This window comes from Protopterus annectens, chromosome 1.part1 (assembly GCF_019279795.1).
Source record: "Protopterus annectens isolate FY-2018-M chromosome 1.part1, PAN1.0, whole genome shotgun sequence".
NCBI classification, from domain to species: domain Eukaryota; kingdom Metazoa; phylum Chordata; order Ceratodontiformes; family Protopteridae; genus Protopterus; species Protopterus annectens.
Window position 1 is genome coordinate 838,529,301 of NC_056726.1, and position 21,435 is coordinate 838,550,735.

The following is a 21,435-nucleotide window of genomic DNA, read 5'->3' on the forward strand; positions in this document are numbered from 1 at the left end:
AAGCTTAAAGGAGCTTTGGGAGGATCCCCTGTGTTACCCATTCCAGATTACAGCAAACAATTTGTTGTGCAGGGGGATGCTTCAAACCATTGGGTGGGGGCTGTATTTATCCAGGTTTCCTCAGAGGGAGAAGAGCACCCAGTAATATATCTCAGCTGTAGACTCCAACCAAGGAAGGAATGTTAAGTAGCTGTAGAAAAGGAATGTCTAACTATACTATGGGCACTGCAGAAACTTCAGCCTTATCTTCATGGAAGAAAATTCACTGTAGTTACAGACCGCAATCCTTTAACACGGCTACATAGAGCTTGCCAGCAAAATGCCAAGTTATTAAGGTGGCATTTAGGATTGCAGGCATATGACATGACAGTACAACACTGTAGTGGGGTCAGCAATTCCGATGTAGATGTGATCTCAAGACAGGGAATGGGGTAATATATTCGGGTCTATATCGGAACATCAAAACTGACAACATCGAACGCTCACATGAGCGAAAAATCATGTCCTTGAAGTGTTTTAATTTTGTTTGTGGTACAGTGAAGATCGGGATTTTTGCCGTATCCTCCTTGTAGTGTGATCTTGAGTAGGAATATATATTTAGCAGGGGGTGTGGGGGCGCAGCCCCCCACAATACCGTTGTCGAGTATGTGAATATTCGTTTATGTGAGCGTTCGATGTTGTCAGGTTCGATGTTGTGATATAGACCTATATATTCCCAGATAGGCTTATTTCTCTCAAGCAACGTTTCTCAAGGGGCACTTAACAAACTAGCTTGAGTCTTCAAAGGAGGGACAGGTGTGACAATAGGAAGTACTGCCAGCCATGCCAGGAGAAGTAGGGCAGTAGAGGTATGACTTGTGTCAACACAGCTAGCTGGAATTTTGTAAATAATTATATGTCATTTGTATATCAAACTGATTTGTACAGATGCTTGTGCTGAAAATGTATTTATGAGGTTTGCTTGTGTTAAAATGCATCAACAGTGCACCCTGCTGGAATGAAAAGAAATGTGCATGTATTATTGTAACTGAATTAAATGTATATATTTTAATAGAGGACACTGCGACAGCAAAGGTAAACCAGCTAACTTAGTTTAAAAAAAATAAGGTAAATGTAAATGAGCTGTTAAACCATTAAAACATCCCCCCACTGTGCTGAATAGGACTGGAGACGGTGGGTTTGGAAGAAGCCTTTGTTCATTAGCTGAGTAAAAAGAGGGGAAGCCCCAAGCACTGCCATAAACATTTAAGATGTGTATTTTAGCCATATATGCTAATTTCCTGTCTCAGCTTCAAAAGGGAGTAGTGTGAGAACCTAGAATCAGGTGACCAGATGAGGTCATTTTGCAAGGCATCTTGGATATTATATTTTACAGGGAGTAGTCTCTCCTTTACTGGCCCAGCGTGTGGATGTCATAGGACATATAGAATAATCTTCATCCAGGACAGTGACTGTGCCCGTGTTAAAATAATAGCCAACGTCCTACATCACATGAGCAAACATTACACCACAGATGGCTTTGAATAAAGCTTTTGATACAATGAAACAATTAACCTTGTTTATACACTAAAAAATTCAGTATAAGAGACTTTTTCACATCCTGAAAACACAGCTAAAATACAGCTAAACATAGTGCTTAGGTCGTCAATTTGAGCACCTTAGTCTGTAGCCTTGGCTCAGTCACCCAAGAGGTTCCACACTGATAAGCTTATCATTCACTTGTTACACCAAGACAGTTTGGCTGAACTGCTGAGATAAAGAAGTAATATAATACACTCATTGCCTTGTTTTCCATTCTCTTCCCAGTCCCTTATTCACACTGGGATGATGTCACCATGCTGAAATCTCAGATAAAAAATAAAAAAACTTTGCCTCAGTTCAGCTCAACATCTCACTTAATCAAGAACAGTCATGTGGTCTCAACTTGGAACATTATACCATAGTAGGGATAGCTCAGCAAGTGCACCAGAGAAAACGCCAGCTCTTTCTTGTCTTGACTCACCTTCCAGGGAAGTGACATAATACCTTAACTAACTGTGCTAACAAAGCCGAAACTTATGATGATTTATTGCAGAATATCCAAATCTGCAGCTGATGTGAGCAGACTGGAGCATTGCTACATCTCTCTCTATACTCTGCAGTGATCTGGTATGCATTAGGCACAAGCTTGCTTCCAGCTCTGAATTTCAAGTTCTTTATTCACACACTTTCATTGCAAATGGTAATGATCTACTCATGCAAAACTTTGGTGTGACTCTGATTCACCACTACTTATACTGAATTAAACTCACGCAACACATTTTGGCTCAAAAACGTAACGTGTTTCCAGTTTAGCACTAATTTATGCAGCATCCCCACGGAAATCTAGTTGTTCTCCTTTTACTACAACTAAAGACAAGTATTTGTAATGCTTTTCATAGCATACTGTTGCCATTATTTCACTCAACTCAGCTAACGTCTCACCTGCGTACATTTTAATCTTCATAGTATGTCCTCAGTATTTCTTAGGAATCAGTGGGAGAAAGGGTATTCAGAAACATGTAAAGCACTGTACCATCCTGATTCTAGCAAGACCGGTGTGTATATTATGAGGGAGTGATTCAAAGCCTGCTGTATCACTACAGGAATATGACAGCTCTTCCAAGTAGTGCTATAGAGCTCTGCTGGACAACACCACATACAGCTGTGGCAGTTCAGGAGTGTGGCTAATTTAAATTAGCCACATGCACTGCCCCAGAGCCTTATACCAGTATTGAAACAGCAATGTAAAGCAATTTACAAATGTGCTGTGCCATGGTACTTAAGAGAATTGCAGTGAAGAATGACTGCAGTGTTTATGGTGTACTTCCACTACTGTGTATGGTAGGGTCTGTTAGCACTGTAGCAGTTAAGTACTGTGAGTGTGTGTATGTGTGTGTGTGTCTGATGATACCTGTGCAACATTGTTGTGTGGCTTGGCAGGGGAACACTTAATGCAGTTATTTTTTTGACAGGTGTTTGTTTCAGATACATACTAATGTGGTTTTACTTCATTTGACACTTGCATGTTCTAAATCATTACTTCGATCTGTAACACCACTATTGTACAATAGCAAATCACTATTAGTGCTACAGAGGTAACTTATCTAATACCCCCCCCCCGTGTGAAACATTCATTCCAGTATTACAGATACTGCTGTACACCTGTAGATTTAGTGTCTACTTTTTATCATGTATAACAAATGCAGACAGAAATTTTTCATTACCTTTAGGGGAAGATGTTGAAAGTTTCGTTGTCACTGTGTTTTTCATCATCTCAGGTATACTTAGCATTTTTGCCATGAATATTATTGTTGTTGTACTTCACTATGACATACTCATTTTGTACAGAAGTATACAAGTTCAGTTGTTTGAAGCTGTATGTACTGAGTATGTCCAAGAAATGAGAGTGACAAAATTCTACCACAAAGACTGTTCCTGATACTGCTTAGAAATTAGAGGGAAATGCATCTTTTTACAGATGGCACCTTTGGTTTATTGAGCCTCACTTTTTTCTTATGAGTAAATTAATTTATCTCCCTCTTGTTTCCTGTCATAGGACCAAATCCTAACTCAGTTTAACCCAGTTTATCACCTTCTGGGCTACTTTTTTTTGTTTCTGTATTCCACTAAACTCCAGCTATTCTGTCATCTATTCTTTCAGCTCAATTTGAATAATGTGTAGAACTAGTGAAGTGATAATGTTCAGTCCTTCATTAAACAAAAAAAGTGAAGCAGAAGCAGCAAAATCGTAACTAGAATCCACCTTGTAGGTCCTTCAGAAAATGGAAAATACAAGGTTTGTTTAAAGAAAATGTTAATACACAATCCACAAACTGCATAAACACATAAATGCACTTGTAGCAGTAGCGTTTTCGTCTCTCCTCATAAAGACTTCATCAGATGACCACATAGGCCTTTTGCAGCTTTGTTCAGAAAAAGAACAAATGTTTCAGCTTCCCAGAAAACCAGCAATTATATGCATTAAGAGTACCTTACATTTCTCTCATCCATGCAAACAACGTGTTCAAATGAAGCAAAATCATCATTTGTAACCTGTCTTGCCTTATGGGGGCTGTTCAGTGTCATGGTTTCTTAAATAGCTCTGAGCATGAGCATCAGCGAAGCGCCCCACATTCCAGTCAGAAACAGCTGTACTGTCTATGACCCACTGGTGAACAACACCATGTTCTGTTGCAAGCTTCCTGAAAACTGCTTCAGCAATTGGTGATCGACATATATTACCCAAACATACAAAAGCTTCCTTCCTCCCCACCACACCTCCAGCATCCACCATCCACCTGATGAAAGACCCTCTGGAACCTGCTCGGGGCACAAAAATATCCATGCAAACACCTCCAGACAAAGATCCCAAATCCTCAAGACTCCTTTGCATGCCTGGGAGACAACATACATCCCCCCATTGCTGCCCTGCAAGCTGCTTATCCAATCTCTCCTCCCAACCCTTTCCAACCTCCTCTGATCAATTCTTATAGCTATCATGCAATATTCTATATGCTGCACTAATCATTCCCTTCTTAACAGCCACTTCTGTTCTAGACTCCACCAAGAACTAAACCAGTGCTGATCTTCCTCCCAGGATGCCCCATACCCCCTCTTCCTACCTGTACTCTGATATCAATCCCCAACATGGAGAGCAGTCTCCAACCTGCAGTCCAAACAAGCTCTTAGTATTCTCCCATTCCAAAACCCCACTCTCTGTAGTTATTTTTCCCAACACCTTGGCTCCCACCCGGCCTCTCCAGTACACTCCCACCCCCTATTCCCCACTGTCTGCATCCCTAATTGCAGTCAGTCCCATCGGCAAAATCTCTCCTCTCCACTCCCGTATCAGCCCAGCTCTGAGAATACCCCCCGCTATCCCATGAATACAACATTCTGTATAGCCATCTCTGTTGTCCCTAAAGGTTTGCATCCAAAATCCCAGTCCCTTCCTGTTACCTGAATGTCCCCCTGTTTCCTCACCACCCCCTTCCATTTTGAGTTATAGTTTTCTGCTTGTGCTATGCATAGAAGCCTTAACTGTGTTGCTGTGAAATACTGCCCCCAAACTGGGCAATCCCAATCCGCTCCATTCCATTGGAAGAATAAGCCTCTCCCACTTGAGTCTTGCCTTCTTCCTCTCCCAGGCAAAATCCTTCAACCCTTTATTAATTACTTTCCACAACTTCTCCTCCGGCCAACAAAAACATGCCCGACATGTATACAACACCAAAGGGACCAAAAACACCCTAACTGCTTGTTTCTTACTATCAATATCCACACAACAGAGACTCCACTTTTCCAATCCTTGTATCATCTTCTGTTCAGTCTCATCTGACAGATCCCCAGATGCCACACTGGCATCATCTTCAATCTGTACTCCTAAATACTTAATTTTACCATGTCCCCATAAGTATGAATATTGCTGAACCAATTCAGATGTGGGTATATAATCCATTACCGCTGCTTTTGTTTTGGCTTCATCAATCCTGTATCCCGAAAAGGTTTGAAATTGTCTTAATATGTTCTACAGCACTGCAACATCCCCCTTTCATCTCTTGGGTACAAAATAACATCATGTGCAAACAGCTTCTCTCGACCACCACACCAGCCACATCCCTGAATCCCTGAGTCCCATATCTTCTTTGCCAATGGTTCTAAATACAATGCAAACAACAAAGGGGAGAGAGGACATCCCCACCCAGTCCCTCCTCTCAAGCAGAGATCATCAGAGAGGATCCCATCCACTTCAGTTTTCACCTCTGATCCCTCACACATCCTCCCAATCAACCCTATAATTTTTCAGGGAATGCAAATTAATGCCCTCTCCTCATCAAGACCCACCAACAACAGCAGTACCCTCCCAGACTCTGCTTCCCTCTGGATCATCACTGCTCCATCAATGTTGCCAAATGTTTGCCTCCCCTCCACAAAACCACACCAATCCACATCCACTAATCTCAGCATAACTCCTGCCATCCCCCTCACCACCATAGACATAAAGACTCTACAATCATAATTTAGCATTGAAATAGGTCCACACAAGACTGGATCTGACGGGTCTCCACCCTCCTTAGACACCACAGTCACCACCATCTTTCTCCAGGATGCTAGCCCCCCCCCCTTAAAATACTGTCAAACAAAACTTTCCAGATCTTTATCAGTTTTTTCCCTCCCTGCTTCCAAACCCCCACAGAAGCACCATCCACTCCTGGGGACCCCCCGCAGACTGGCCATACACCACCATTTCCATCTCATCTCCTACTATCCTGTTAGCAATTGAGCCTCCTCTACATTTCTCAGCCTGTACAGACCCTCATAGAATTTTAAAGCATGTCCAATACCTCCACAGGATCCCGTGTCATCCTCCTTGCCACAGGCTCCCCAAGCTTGGTGACAGCCCCCTCCACTCTCTGCTGCCTAAGTCACCATGCCAAAAGCCCTTGTACTCTAGGGTTACCACCAAAAAACAGGCACGCAACAGCAATCCCTGTAAACTCATGCATACCATCAAGGCAATTCCCTACTTTCTGTCCAGCACTCTGCAGTTGCCCCTCCGCCCGCTGCACGTGACTCGCCCCACTCTGAAGTACTCCAACACCTGTCAATCCCTCTAAGTAATTCCCACCACTTCCCAACCATATCTAACCCCTCTTCCAACTCCACTCTACTCCTCAAATTCTACTTTAACTCTATCCCACTTCCCAGCTATACCTTCAGAAGAAATCTCTATCTTCTCCAATAACTTCTGAATAATTTCCACCGCCCACTCCCCAAACCCCCACTCCTTTCAACAGACAGGTACAGACAGGTGGGAAAACACCAGTGTCCCACGCTCACTTCACTACCCTACTTCCCTATTTTAATAGCTATTGGCGCATGATCTGAAACAGTTATAGGGTGCACATCAAGACCTTCAATGAAATGCACACTTTCCTGCGAAATGCATACTCTATCCAGCCTAGCCCTGATTCCATATCCCCTGGAGAATAGGATGTAAATGCACTCTGAACTCCAAGTACTGAGTTCACATCTTCCATGCCAAATGTTTTCATAAATTTCTTTAAAAATCTATCCTTCTTTGTTATATTCTCCCTTCTGGACCCCCATACATATATTCACTGTTGTAAATCAAATTCCAGTCCCCAGCTGTAAGTAATATTCTTGCTGAAAGCTAATTGTTTCTCCCAGAATTTTCTTAAGCTCCATTATAGCAGTTTTGGGTGGAATATAAATGCATGCCAGTGTAATCCTTATCCCTTTCCAGTAGCCCATTAATACTATAAATCTTCCATTATTGTCTTTTATATTTCTTCTGTTACTATTGAAGCTCCTCTTGCAGTTAATATAAGTACTTCTCTCTTCCTTTGCCCCAGATATTCTGCTAATAACTATCTTAAAAACCTTTCTTTATCAAATTCACATGTTCAGTTATTTCCAAGTGCGTCTCCTGGAGCAAAGCTACTTGCATTGTACATTTTTTAATATAATTCACTTCTCTTTCTTATTGTATTTATCTGTGAGACCATTAACGTTTAAACACATTATAGAAAGAATCATGTTCTTGAGGGATTATTCTTCCCACCAGTTATGTATAACAGCTTTTTTGTTAACTGTATGGTTCCAGCTTTTGTAGTCAATGCTTGCACCGTTTGGCAGGTTAATCGTTTATACAATTGTTTCTTGTCATCTCCATTTGAGGCTATGTCACATCCTGCAGATTTTTTTATTTTATTAAAACCCCTAAAACAAAAACTACACACACACACACACACACACACACACACACACACACACACACACACACACACACGCGCGCGCAAAATGCCCCCATAAAATCTAATAACTTAATATCAACGTACAAAACTATGTACATAAGAACAAACTTTCTAAAATGATAACCACACCCACAGGCTAGAAACACCCAAAAGAAAGGTCATTCATGCTAAGACACATGATACAGCCTATGATTTTAGTAAATACTATCTGATTTTTGTCCTATCTTTGTAGCCCTCCCAGCTAAGAACACTTGAATGCTTTTAGTAAACATTTTCTCCAAGCCATTTTTGTTTATCAGATCGTCTTCTGGTGACATGCAAACCAGACACAGACTGCTACGGATACCTTGTTTACCAGAAAAAAAGCCTTATAATATTCAATATTATTTTCCATTTATATGTTTTATAATAGTTGTTGGATAAATCCCAGGGTTAACTGAATCATTTGCCTATGCAAGCATGAGAAAAAACACACTAATTTTTATTTTGCCATGCTCTCTCAACCAGACCCTTCCTTTTTTTTTCTCACATTACAGTGCATACATTTCTTAAAACTGAACAGGAAAAAGAGAGAAGAATGGAGAAAAAGAAAAAAAAAAGAAAAGCACTTGTTTATCTTAATATCCTAGTTAAAAGAACTGAAAAAGCTTTACTTCATAGCTTGCAAAGAAAATCATGCAACATTTAAATATTACCATTATTAGAAAAAAATAAATTAGTTTTACGTACAGTTAACTTTCTCCCCTCTCCTTCCCTCTCCAAAGTAGTTCTCAGAAGCTTAATTACATAATGTAGGGCATATGCTTTAGAGTCCCCTACAAATTTAGCAAAGTCCACAAAAATCCAATATTTCCATATCCTCTTGTTCTGCTATGTTTCACAAATATAATTATTTCTTTGTAATCCCACATTTGTTTGTTTACAGGTAACTGATTTTATTCTCTGGACATTAAAACACGAAGCAGGGTATAAGCTTTAAAGTTCCCCACAAGTTTAGCAAAGTCCAAGGAAGTTCAATATTTTCAGATTGTCCTGTTCTGTCATGTTTCACAAGTATAATTATTGCTTTATTATTCCAGAGTTGTTGATTTCCAAGTTACTAGCTTTAATCCTGTTCATCTCCATCTCCCAAATCCTATTTCTGTTTCATGTCCAACATATTCCAGATTCTTCTAGTTGATTTGTATGTTTTCTTCCTTCTCTCAGGCAATTGAAACAGTGGAAAAGATTTCACCGGCTCAGTCACTCTGTAGTCCTAGGAGCCATGATAACATGAAGCAGAACCTCCTTTTGATTCACAGCTCACTCTTTGTTGGACAAACTTTTGTATTTCCTCCTTAGCATGCACTTCATCAAAAATGATTTTGCCCCACCAGGGAAAAAGACTTTAAAGATGGCTGGGTACAGGCTGTTTGAATCTCACACCTGCTTTTTGACATTCCCTAAATAATGGAATATATTTACTCCTCTTCTGCCTGGTGTACACTGAGTAATCATTCTCCAGAAACACTCTACTATCTCCCACTTTTAGCACGTTTATCTTTCTGCCACAGTTTTGTCAGCATCACCTCCTTCTGTTGATAAGACTGGATTTTTACTCTTAAAGTTCTAGGCTGTTATTTTAGTAACCAGATTTGGAACATACACATGATATGTTCTTTCAATTAACAGTTCCTGTTGTGAAATACCAGTCCAGTTGTTTATTTGTGCTTTCATAAAAATTAACACAGTCAGTTCCTTCCAACTTCTGTGATACAGCATAAAATCTCAGGTTTTCCCCTATGTGCTCTGTTCTTCACTTCTGTTATTTTTTTAAACATCTTTTCTTGTGCAGTTTCATATTCAGCCAGCCTTTTCTTCATTTCAACGTCCAAGTTTTGCAATTCTGTCACCTTATCTGAATATCTGTTTAGAGCTTCTTCCATTTCTTCCAGCTTTTTGTTTGTGTACATATACTCCTTCAGTGTTTTGTTTATTTTAAATAGGTCTGTGTGCAGCTGTTTTATACTTTCATTTAGGTTAATGGAAGTCATGTCTGGAACTTGTACTGCTTCTTGCTGAACCACTTTAGTACCCCTCTCAGTCTGTGCTTCTTTCTCACATTTTGTAGCTGATTTTCCTCCAGATCCTTTATATTTCTTTTTTTTCTGGCGTCCAGGCAGTGCACTTACAACTCAATATATTTTTTATTTTTTAATGTGCTGGATCGTAATTGCTATTGTCTACTGTTTCAATCTTGTATTGGGATGAATTGCTGCTGCTATTGGCATTTTATTGTGTGCTGAGTTGAACGGACTGCACACTGAATAAAAGTTTCTGCTTCTAGCCGTGGAGTCTTGGTTTTATCCTGTTTTTTGCTTGGTGGAGTTTTTCCTCATAGTTAGCCTTTGCAGTAAATTTACATAATGTTTAATTACTTGGTTAATATACACTTACTATTATCTTTGGATGATATATTAACATCACCATTCAGAACAGGAGTGCACCTTGAATAACTTTTGTATTTTAACTTTTTTTATAACTTTTATAATTTTTGAGATGTATACTTTTGTTTACTGGTAGGTTGCAAAACTGCATTCTCAAAATTTTAGCTCAGGTGAAAGATGACTAGGCAGGAACTCTTCAGGTGTCATCAATCCACTTCCATCAACAACTCTTTTTCCCATTTTTCACATGTGATCATGGTGTCACTTCAACAGTGACAATCATCTAGAGTCAATGGTCACACTACCGGATGGTTAGCCCTGCCATGATTGTTGTTTCATACCACACATACACATTCCCACCTATGGCCAATTTAGTGAGTCCAGTCCACCTACTGTATGTCTTTGAAATATGGGAAAAAACTGTAGCACCTGGAAAAAAAACAAATGAACACAGGAAGGACATGCAACCATGCAACCTCCACACAGAAGGCACCCCACCTGAGAACTGAGTCAGTGAACTGCTTGCTATGAGGTAACAACATCACCTGCTGCATCACTGTGCTGCCTCCTTCAGGTGTCAGGAGTTGTGAAATAGTTAAGCTTCCTAAAATCCTCTGCAGTGGTAGCCTTTTATGTAATGGCACAATGTCCTTCTATATCACCATTGCAGTAGTCTTTACCTTAGGGATCTCCTGCCAAGGATAGTCCAATGTCCGGCCAGTATACCAAAGACTTTAGATCTTGCATGTTCCATACGTTACAAGTATACTCCCTGCACAGAATGTAGACATAAAGTTGACATGCTAACACACTTGCCCATAACTTTTTTGCCACCAGTCCAAACACCATTATTGATCATTGTTCTGATCAGCCTTTGTTGTGCTGATACCTAGCCAGCATATAAGTGCCTGGTTGGGGTCTTTTTTCTTTATTATTGTTGATCTTGTTTTATTTTTGTTACCTGGAGTTCATGTCAACCACAAAAGGAAAATGTCTGTGTGGGAGGCAGATTCCCTATAATGATTTTCACAAACTGTGTCTCTTTAGTTTGGGTGCTTCCCAGGACCATACTTCCTATAGTATTTGCAAGGCATTGTGCCTACGACTCTTAAAACCTGGTTGTCTTTTCTGGCCATCTATCTTGAGAATCAGCAGCTTAAACAGTTGACTTGGGGTGGCATGGTGGAATCAGTTAACCCAGGGGTAGTACCATTAAGCAAGAAGAAGGCCAAGAAATCTTAGACGGATTCTTTGGCTACCCAGCCTCCACCAGGTGTCACTCTAGAAGAGGGTGATAGCTCTGTAGGACATCCAGAGTCAAATTCAGAATCCTCTGCCTTGACCTCACTGGAGGCTGGCATGGCTCCTTCCTTTTGCACACCCTCTAAGGTTTTGCAGGCATCTGTTCCTGAGGATTGTCAGTTTCTGTTTAAACATCCTTCTTCTGATCCTGCTGTAGTGTTAGTTTCCTTTGACAAGCTTTGTGATGCCTGTGCCCTGGTCCAGCAATCAAGGAGCCTCAATCCTCACCACTAACACCAGAGAGAGCGTCTCATATATGAGGAAAAGATAACAAATACACACAGAAAAGTGTAATTTCCCTTAAAAGCACACAGAGATCACAGTCAATCCTGTGCTGGTTGCTCCCTTGCTCCCCAGGTCCCCAATAAGACTCTCCACTGGCACAACTATAGGGTCCAGATCTCAGCCAGCTGGGCAGCTAAAACCTCTGTCCAACCAGTGCTTTGTGTCCCTGCCCAAGTATCTGACACACACACAGACACACACACACACACACACACACACACACACACACACACACACACACACACACACACACACACACACACACTTTGAGATAAGAGTTTATACAACCACCCAGACACTCCAGGGAAAGGCTGGCACATGTTCTCCAGCTGTGCCCTTATTACCCAGACTATACAGTAGTACTGCCTGCCACCACCCAACTAATTTTTATCAGCTACTCAAAGGCCCTTAAAAGGGTGTCCAATTATTATTGTGCAATATTATTATCCCATTGGTAGTATAACTAAACAGTCAAGGCTTATTAGAGTGACTTGATACAGTAATCACTATAAATATGCAATGTACTTTAGAGCTTAAATTATCTCTACAGAAAACAGCCACAGTTGAAAGGTCTTAAAATATTTAATAATAAATAATAAAAACACAAGACAATACTTCTTACTACACAGTGCTAGTCAAGAGTTCAGAGATCACAGAGAAATACTTAAAATAATTCAGTAGTACAGTTCTGACATCACAGAAAAAAAGTCTAATCTTTCTAATTTCTAGCTATTTCTAAAAGAAAACACAAGTCTAAGATAACTTATAGGCAGAGTGCTGATGAATTGGATGGTCAAGACAAAACTGTTTCATAATCTCTGGTTCTCTCTGTTTAAATTGAAATTGCAGTTCTGATTCACATTACATCATTCTTCACACTTTCCTGGGGTTCCCAAGCTAACAAAACTGCATTTACATTCTTAACATCTCCTTTTGTTGTTTTGCAGCTTATCAGGAAGCAGAGCAATAAAAATACATTTGCATGTTTAAATCTAGCAATTTAACTCTTGGTTAAAACAACAGAAAGAATTTACTCAGCTAGACCCTTCTACACTGTCTACATCAAAGGGTCACCACATGCTTTACTTTGGTCAGTAGAGTGCACTGTTGTCACATTTTTCCAGTTCCACGTGTAACAGTATTTATTTACAAGTCTGTAGTTTACATTCATATTTACAAATGACAGAATTATCTGCAAAATTGTATCTGGCTAGGCTGGCAGCCTTCATCTGTCTTTACTCACTCTTCACAAGCTTTCTAAGCTTTTGCCCTCTTACCAAGCTTGTGCCTTTGGATAGTATAGTAAGGCCATGGAAAGAATTGGAAGGAAGGTCTATACTGCTTCTACTTTAGCCTTTATAGCCATCAGTTACCAGACCCACATGACCAGATTTGCTCTGGCCTTGATTGCCCAAGCTTTTCAAGTTATTTTTGACCTCCCTGATCTGAAGGAAATTTTTCTGCTCTCTCTATTTTTGGTTTTACCTCTCAGGTGGCTCACCACTCTGTCAAGTGTATCTTTGATACTGCTGATGCCTTTTCCAGAACTGCTGCCTTTGGGTCTGTCATGAGACATTACTCTTGGCTTTGTCTGCAGTCATTACCCAAAGACATTAAGACCAAGTTCTTGGATGCTCCTTTGAATAATAAAAATCTGTTTGGGCCTGCTGCTGCTACTGATATGTATAAGTCTCTTCAAGAAAGAGGTAAAGCTTTTCAGGACCTTAAACATGTGTTTGTTCCTCCTATCCGTATGTTTCAGAGGAACTATCCTTCCAGCTCTGCTTTTGTACGCAAGCAGCCTTGATCATAGGTTGGTACTAGGCTATCAACCCTAGGGCCTATGCAAGCCTAGCCATAACAATTCCCTGGATATTTCTTCCCACAATATTTACTTCTCTGGACCTCTGTCTAGCAGGGCGACTGACATGATCCCTGGGGTGAATTTTCTATCTCCCATCCAATCATCAAGGTTCCTTTTGAAGATGGCCAATGAGGCTCTCTGCTTTTGGATGTATGGGGAATTGTCAGACAGCTAAAGGTAGGAAATGTGGTAGGCAAGCTCCTCTTGCTAAGGGTTGTCAGGCTCCTGTGGCCCAGAAGCCTCCTTTATCTGACAAGCCTACTTCTGTTTGACATCTTGCCCTCCAACTCCCAGCCAGGTTCCCTTGTCCCTTCAGCTCTCCCTCTGTCTTCCAAATTGGCAACTCTTCACCACAGATTCTTGGGTTCTGTCCATCATCTGTCAAGGTTACTTCATGGTATGGAAGTTTCTCCCTCTTTTTTCAGAGATTACTTAACCTCCTTGAGAGCAGCTTCCCCATTTCACAGAGGCTCTGGGGTCCCTGGTGGACCAGGGAACTATTCAACCTGTCCCTCCTTCCCAAGTGGGAAAGGGATTTTAATCCAGAATGTTCCTGGTTCCTTGAAAGGAGGGCACATGGAGGCCTAAGTCTTCCTGGTCATCACCTTTGTCAAAGTTCCTTTGTATCAGATGCTTTCTCTTCAAATCCTGTTTCCTCTGTTGCTGCTCCAAGCTTTCCTGGTGTCCTTGAATCTGAAAGATGCTTACCTTCATATTCCTATTTACCCTCTTTTCATGACATTTTGTCTTTGTTTCTTTCTCTCATTTTCAGTTCTCTTCTTTGCCCTTTGGCCTCTCTCCTGCCCCAAGGGTATTCACAAAACACCTAGCTCATGTGATTGTCTTTTGCAAGCTCCAAAGCATTCAGATTTTCCCAGCTTAGACAACCTGTTGATTCGTACACCTTCTCCCAGTTGCCTTTTGCAGGCACTAAAGTTCACCATATCTCTCCTTCAAAGTATGGGTTCACTATCAGCTTCCAAATACCTATCCTGACTCCCTCTCAGTATCATGTGTATCTGGACAGCAGAATGCAGACAGTGCCAATGTTAGCCTCTCTTCCTCTTCCAAAGGTTTTGTCCTTGACAGCTTTCTTTCATTATTTTCTTCCTCTGCCTGCCATCCCAGCCAGAGAGTTTCTTCAGGCCCTAGGATTCATGACCTCTTCTAGTCAAAAGCTCCCTCTTACTAGACTGCACATGTGGAAGCTCCAGTTGTACCTCAAGTCAGTTTGGCTTCAGCATTGCCACCCAGTGGATTTCAGAGTGCCTGTCCTTCCGTGTATCAAGAAGGAATTAGAGTGGTGGATTCAGCAACTTACCATCAACCCAGGACTACCTTTTCAGCCTCAGGTTCCTTCTCAAGGACTATTCACTGAAGCCTCAGGCAATGGATGGGGGGACTTCCTGTGGTCACCTGAAAGTTCAAGGTCTTTGCCCACCCATCAGAAGTCAGACCATATCAACACAAAGGGATGAGAGCTCTGATTCTGGCACTTCAGGCTTTTCACCCCATGATCTCTCCAGCCCCTCAGAAGGTTTAGACAGACAACACCACAGCGATGTGGTATGTCAACAAGCAGGGAGGTGCAAAGTCTTACCTTCCTTACAGGCTGGCTCTTCAGGCCTGGGATCAGGTTATCAGTCATCAGGTAACTCTTCAGGCTATGTATATTCTTTCAAAGCACAGTCCAGTGGCAGACTCTTTGAGCAGGTCCAAAATATAAGCTCACAAATGGATGCTTCACAGAGATGTGTTTCTAGACATAGTCCAACGGTGGGGTATTCCTCAAGTAAATTTTCTTGCCTCACCTCTGAATAGGCAGGTCCAGCTTTTTTATTTCATCTGGCGTGGAAGACAGATGCCCTTTCGTTTCCTTGGAAAGGTATGTTTCTTTATGCCTTCCCTCCTCTTCTTCCAAGAGTCCTGAAGAAGATTCAGCTGGACTCCCCACAATTCTTGCTAGTGACTCCCTTTTGGCCAAGAGAGCACTGGTTCTTCCTCTTAATGCATCTGGCCAGGGGCAGTCATCATAAGTTACCTCACCATTTGGACCTCCTCACACAGGACAAGGGGTCACTTTTCCATCCTCACTTGTCCACTCTTGAACTGACACTGCGGGTGATAGAGTTTTGATCCCTTTTAAGTGCCTCTTTTCTGAGGATGTGCTTGTGTTTTTTTCAGGAGGCAAGAAAACCCGCAACCAGAAAGTCTTATATGTCCAAAAGGAAAATATTTTCTGTCTGGTGCCATGTTTATAGCCAAGATGCTTTTTCAGTGGGGGTCCCTCTTGTTTCCTCCTATTTGTGTGAGCTGCTCCAGTCCAGCTTGGCCTATTGTTCTGTGAAGGCCTATTTGTCAGCTATTTCTGTTTGTCTGCCCTTGAATCCACCTTTGCCTTCTCATTTTGCGGTTAAATTGTATCTTTGGCCCCCAAAGAAGCCGATTCCTCTTCCTTGGGACCTTAATTTTGTTATGGAAAAATTGACTCCAGCTCCTTTTAAGCCTGCAGGTTCAGCTTCCCTGCAACACTCTACCAGGAAGACTGTCTTACTGTTTGCTCTTACTTCTGCTTGGAGGATTTCTGAACTTGAGGCCCTTATGGACATTCCTCCTTTTTTGGTTTTTCACAGGGACAGGGTGTCTGTTCATACTAATCCTTCTTTTATGCCTAAGGTTGTTAATGAGTTGTTCTTGAATCAGGCAGTACAACTCACTTCTTTATTTCCTTCTCCATAGTCTGCTAGTGAAAGAGTCCTGCATACCTTGGATTTGCACAGGTAGCACAGGTATTATTTGGATAGAACTAAGACCGTTTGTAAGTCTGACCAGCTTTTTGCTTCTTTTCATCCCAGGACTTTGGGTTTAGCTGTTTCTAAGCAAACCAACTCCTCCTAGATATCTAAAACCATTTCCTTTTGTTATACATTTCAAAGGCACATGTTTAGCTACTTCAGCTTGAGCCCATTCCACTAGGGCTGTTACCTCTTCTGGTGCTTTCTTCAAGGATTTGGGCACCAATTCCGTTCTTGAAGCTGCTTCTTGGTCCTCGGTGTATACCTTTACTAAGCATTATAAATTGGATTTGGGTTCTGGGGCCAGAGCTGGCTTTGCTAGGTCCATCCTGCATAGGTTTGTTGAGGCTTTTCCCAGCCTTCCTCATCCCACTCCTTTTTTGAGCTTTTGTACTCTCCCTGAGGTGAAAAAACTGCAACAGTGATATAGAAGGACACAGTACAGCTGTGTAAACTCTTACCATAGCAGTAGATGCCATTGTCTTCGCTGCAATATTTGGTTCCTCCCTCCATCCCCCTTTTCACTTTGGGATTTGATTTAGTTCCCCTCCTGGCCAAGCCCCCCCTTTTCTATCTGCATTTTTTCCCTTTGGATGTGTATAGCCTCCTTTTGTCTTATGGAGACTGTTTTCTACTGGGGCAGTTCAGTTCTGGTTGACTGCATCTGTACGTCACCTTAATGCCCTACGTTCTGTGCAGGGAGCATATGTGTGACATACAGTGCATACAGGATCTAAAGGCTGTGGTATACTATCCGAATGTTGGGCTATCCTTGGCAGGAAATCCCTAAGGTGAAGAATACTGCAACAGTGAAGAGAAGGACATCTACTGTTATGGTAAGATTTTTCACATCTGTATTTTATTTTGTAGAAACTCAAATGCCTGCTGATGTTATGTCACTTACAGGAGTAAACATTTCTTTTGAAATGCTAAATTTTCATAATCTAATTTCTTCTGATTTTAGGACCACAATAAGGAATATATTTCACAACACTACAACAATGTACGGGGCATTCCATTCCACTTTTATGGACTCACACTCACCATTCCAGCGAATGAGCCACTGAAGACAAAGTGGTTCTTTGAAACTCAAAGGCACATCCAAGACAGAATGGAAAAACAGTTGAAGGGAAATCATATGTTCTTAGTTACAGGGCCGATCCTTCAGAAGTATGACTCTAGAAACAATGACATTACAGCAGTCAAACAGATCTGGATTGCTGGTTGCTACTCTGACCTTGATGGCTATGATTCTACATTTGCATACATAATAACAACCACTGGCAGTATTGAAGAAGTCACTCTGTCAGACTTGCATAACATACTAGGGGTAGATACTGCGATATTTATGGACAACTGTTGCAATGACAACCGTGTCATATATTTTGTCACCTTCTACTTGGAAAATGTGATGTGGATTTTAACTTCACTTCTACCACAGGGCATTTTTATCGCTTTTATGGTATCGCTGTTCGAGGATAATCTGACACATTTTTTCATACAAATGTCTGAAAACCTTAAAATCTTGATCACTGAAGCAGAAAAAAAAATGAAGGGCAAAATCTTGCATCAGCTATCTATATCACGTCACATCTTTATATTAACAGCTTTTATGGCATTTCAAAATGACATTATTGTTACTTTTAGTAATCTGATGGTTTCAGGAGCAGTTTCTGTTCTCATCTATCTTTTTATTTTGGTTGACAGTCATAAAGTTCATACATGGAGCATATTTATCACTGTCATGGCTAAATTTCTTTGCGATGTGATTCTTTGCGTAGGATTTGGTTTTGTCCTTTCCTGCCTATCTACACTGCTTTGCATATATGTCGGGCTATTTTTTCTAATTTTGGTTTTATTTGAAAAAACAATTGATGTGAGTTGTTTAACTATTTCTGTGTTTTTTCTAAATGCAGTTATTAGTAAGCTGTCTGTTTATATTATAGCTAGTAACTGTCCATTAAGGTTAATTTCAGACTGTGCCAACAATGTTTCGACAATTGTACAATTGTATGGAGCTGTAGCCATATTTGTTGTTCCTTTCTTATTTGTATTTACTCTTGTTTGTTTAACTCTGAATATTTTATCATGCTGCTTTGGGAGTGGTATAATTGCACTGCTGTGGTTTATCTTTTCTTCTGAAATTGGTAAGTAAAAACAGTACAATAAAATAAAAAAAGCATGAGATGCCTAGCCTCCATGTATTGAAATACATTAATAAGTCTACATAAAAATAGTACCAAAGGAAAACGAAGAAAGCAGAGGTAATGACTGTGAGACAAATTAGACATATTATATTACCTGATATGGAATAGTAAAATATATCCAAAAAGGATAAAAATAACCTCTTGAAAGTGAAAGCAGAAAGCCCCGCAAATAGGAAATGAGATAGTGTTGGCAGGGACAGAAAGTGAATAACATGAAGCAAAAGGCTCCACTCCCTACACGCCCTTTTCACCTTGGAGGACATTAACATGTGTGTATAGTGACTGAAATACGGTTTAAAATAGGAGAGAGCACTCTGGCTGCACAAGGCTATAATGCCTTCCACACTTTAGACCAGCTACTGTGCAAGAGGGGAAAAAGGTGGAGGTGTCTCAATCTACATACCCACATCAAGGCTGAGAAAGCGGCATGATGCATTAGAGTTTGTTCATGTCCAAATAGCCATCAGAAAGGTCCTGTACCATATATTAGCTAGCTGTAGAACTCCCTCTATGACAAAAGAAAGCCAAAATGCCTATCTACAGGAACTACAATCAGTCGGCATTACACCTAATACTATTTTCCTAGGTGATCTAAACAATCCAGCTATAGACTGGGAATCCTGCACCACCACTTAGTGCACAAGCACAGAGATTCCTAGACATTGTCAATAGAAATGCCCTAGAACACGGGAGAATAACATCTTGGATCTTGTCCTTACTAATATGGGAGCATCTTGCACCATCCCTTGCATATCTTCATCACTTCTTAGGTCTGACCATATAGCAGTCTCCATCGAAATAAAATTGAAACCAGAGATCACTTCCACCCAAGGTAACTTTAGAAATTTCGTTAAGATAAAATGCTTACTCCTAAGTGATATATTGGCAAGCTTCAAATTTCCACTAAACCCAGTAAACTGCACTGAATATGTGAAAGCGTAGTCCACTACACTAAACCAGCATACTCTGTAGGAACAAGTGCAGGGCACACACCAGAAACAAACCCACATGGTAGAACCATAATATCAACAAGCTTTATAATAAAAGGAAAATAATTTTGACCAAAAGTATGAAGAGTAATTCCCAGAATGTTAGAGTCCTTGTCACTGAAATAAACAAACAACTCAAGAGCTTAATAAAATCCTACCCAAGCCTAAAACAGTCAAAAGGACTTTTTAGTTATGTTTGTAATCTCAAAAGTACAACACAGCAATGCACTGAGATAATTGTCAGTTCGGTTACCTATACTAAGGATAATTAGCGAACCTACTGGCCAATAAATTTAGTTTTAGCCTTACCCCTCTCTCCCCTCCATCTGTCCCTCAAGACATACTTTTTACATTCTACATTCTAGCTAACGTCATTATCCCATTCTTTGGCTGGTGGTGTTCAAGAGCCATTCTTGGAATAGTTTTTACAGTTTTGAGTATTCTTTTTCAAAGATTAAGGTTGTAAAGCCCTGGTTAAGACAACAGACTACAAGCTCCATCCCTGTCCAGCTCGAAGCTCTGACAGTCCTGATACCATGATTCTACATTAGCCCATTATTCAATCAGTGTTGTAAAGTCATGGTTAGACAACAGACTACAAGTTCCATCCCTGTCAAGCTCGAAGCTCCGACACTACTGATACCATGGTTCTGCATTAGCCCATTATTCAATCAATGTATGTCATTCACTTAAATATTTACCTGCAATATATCTGTTATTTTAAGGCTCCCTGCACACCACCAAGACAGATATCTGCTACATTCACACCCCTTCTTTACATTTCTGCCTCTACTTTACTTGTACCTGTTATTTTCTATACTTTCTCATCTACTCTCCTGACCTGTCTTTTCACTGAAGCCTAGTTAATTCCCAAATATATTCGATTGTTCTTCCATCCATAGGCACTGATTGTACTTACAATAGTACCATTTCAGTTAATATAACTAATTGCTACTCTCCTTACCTCAACTCCCCTTGACCATTACTGGATTTTAAAGTTTAGCTCTTAGGGTCTTAAACATATTCCTTATATTTCTAGCATCTGGTACTTTAAATCCTCTCCCCTTCAAACCAGCACCTTCACAATGTTTCTTAAAATTAATTGCAAAAGTAAAGTGACTGCTGTAACTGCCAATACTCACTGCCTCATTGACTGGTTTTGGGGTCACTCCTCTCCCTTACCCCACACCTATTCCCATCCACTCTCACATCAATTACATTTATACTAACCACACTACACCCACCACATCACACCAATCACTCATAATCAATTACATCACCATTACATCATACCACTTAATAATCCCACCCACCTCCTGCCCCCTCATCCAACTTCTCACACAACTACACTCATACTGTACTCTCCTCCTTTAATTTTCAAGAACCACCACATCCCCTACACAAAACCCTAATCTTAAATATGCTTCTCATTCACGTAATAATTCTTGCACTATTAATAATTACATTCTATCTCACCACACCTCTCAATCTTTCCAATATCTACTTAAAATCTCCCACCTACCCATCCACAAATCCTCCTCTAACTGCACATACCAACTTCAATATAACACCGCAAATTTATTATAACTCCACAGAAATCGAACTGTTCCCATATAGAATTTACATTCACCTACTTCTTCACATATATCCCCAAATATCTACTAAATATTTTTGCCCAACATCTCGCAAAAAAACAAACCTTCAGTTATGCAGAGACATACACCCTAACCCAGGCCCAAGTTCCACCCAACAAAACCCATCCATTGCA

At 40.7% G+C, this 21,435-nt stretch overlaps 1 protein-coding gene across 1 annotated transcript in view; it reads left to right on the top strand.

Annotated features, from left to right (window-relative positions):
* The window catches only part of LOC122807688, a 130,219-nt gene extending 111,566 nt beyond the window's left edge, over positions 1–18,653 (top strand). Inside the window, exon 2 of the mRNA XM_044078645.1 lies at positions 17,436–18,653. Within this exon, the coding sequence (XP_043934580.1) occupies positions 17,436–18,626 (1,191 nt within the window). The 3' untranslated portion in view covers positions 18,627–18,653. The remainder of the gene's footprint in view (positions 1–17,435) is intronic.
* The last annotated feature ends 2,782 nt before the right edge of the window (positions 18,654–21,435 follow it).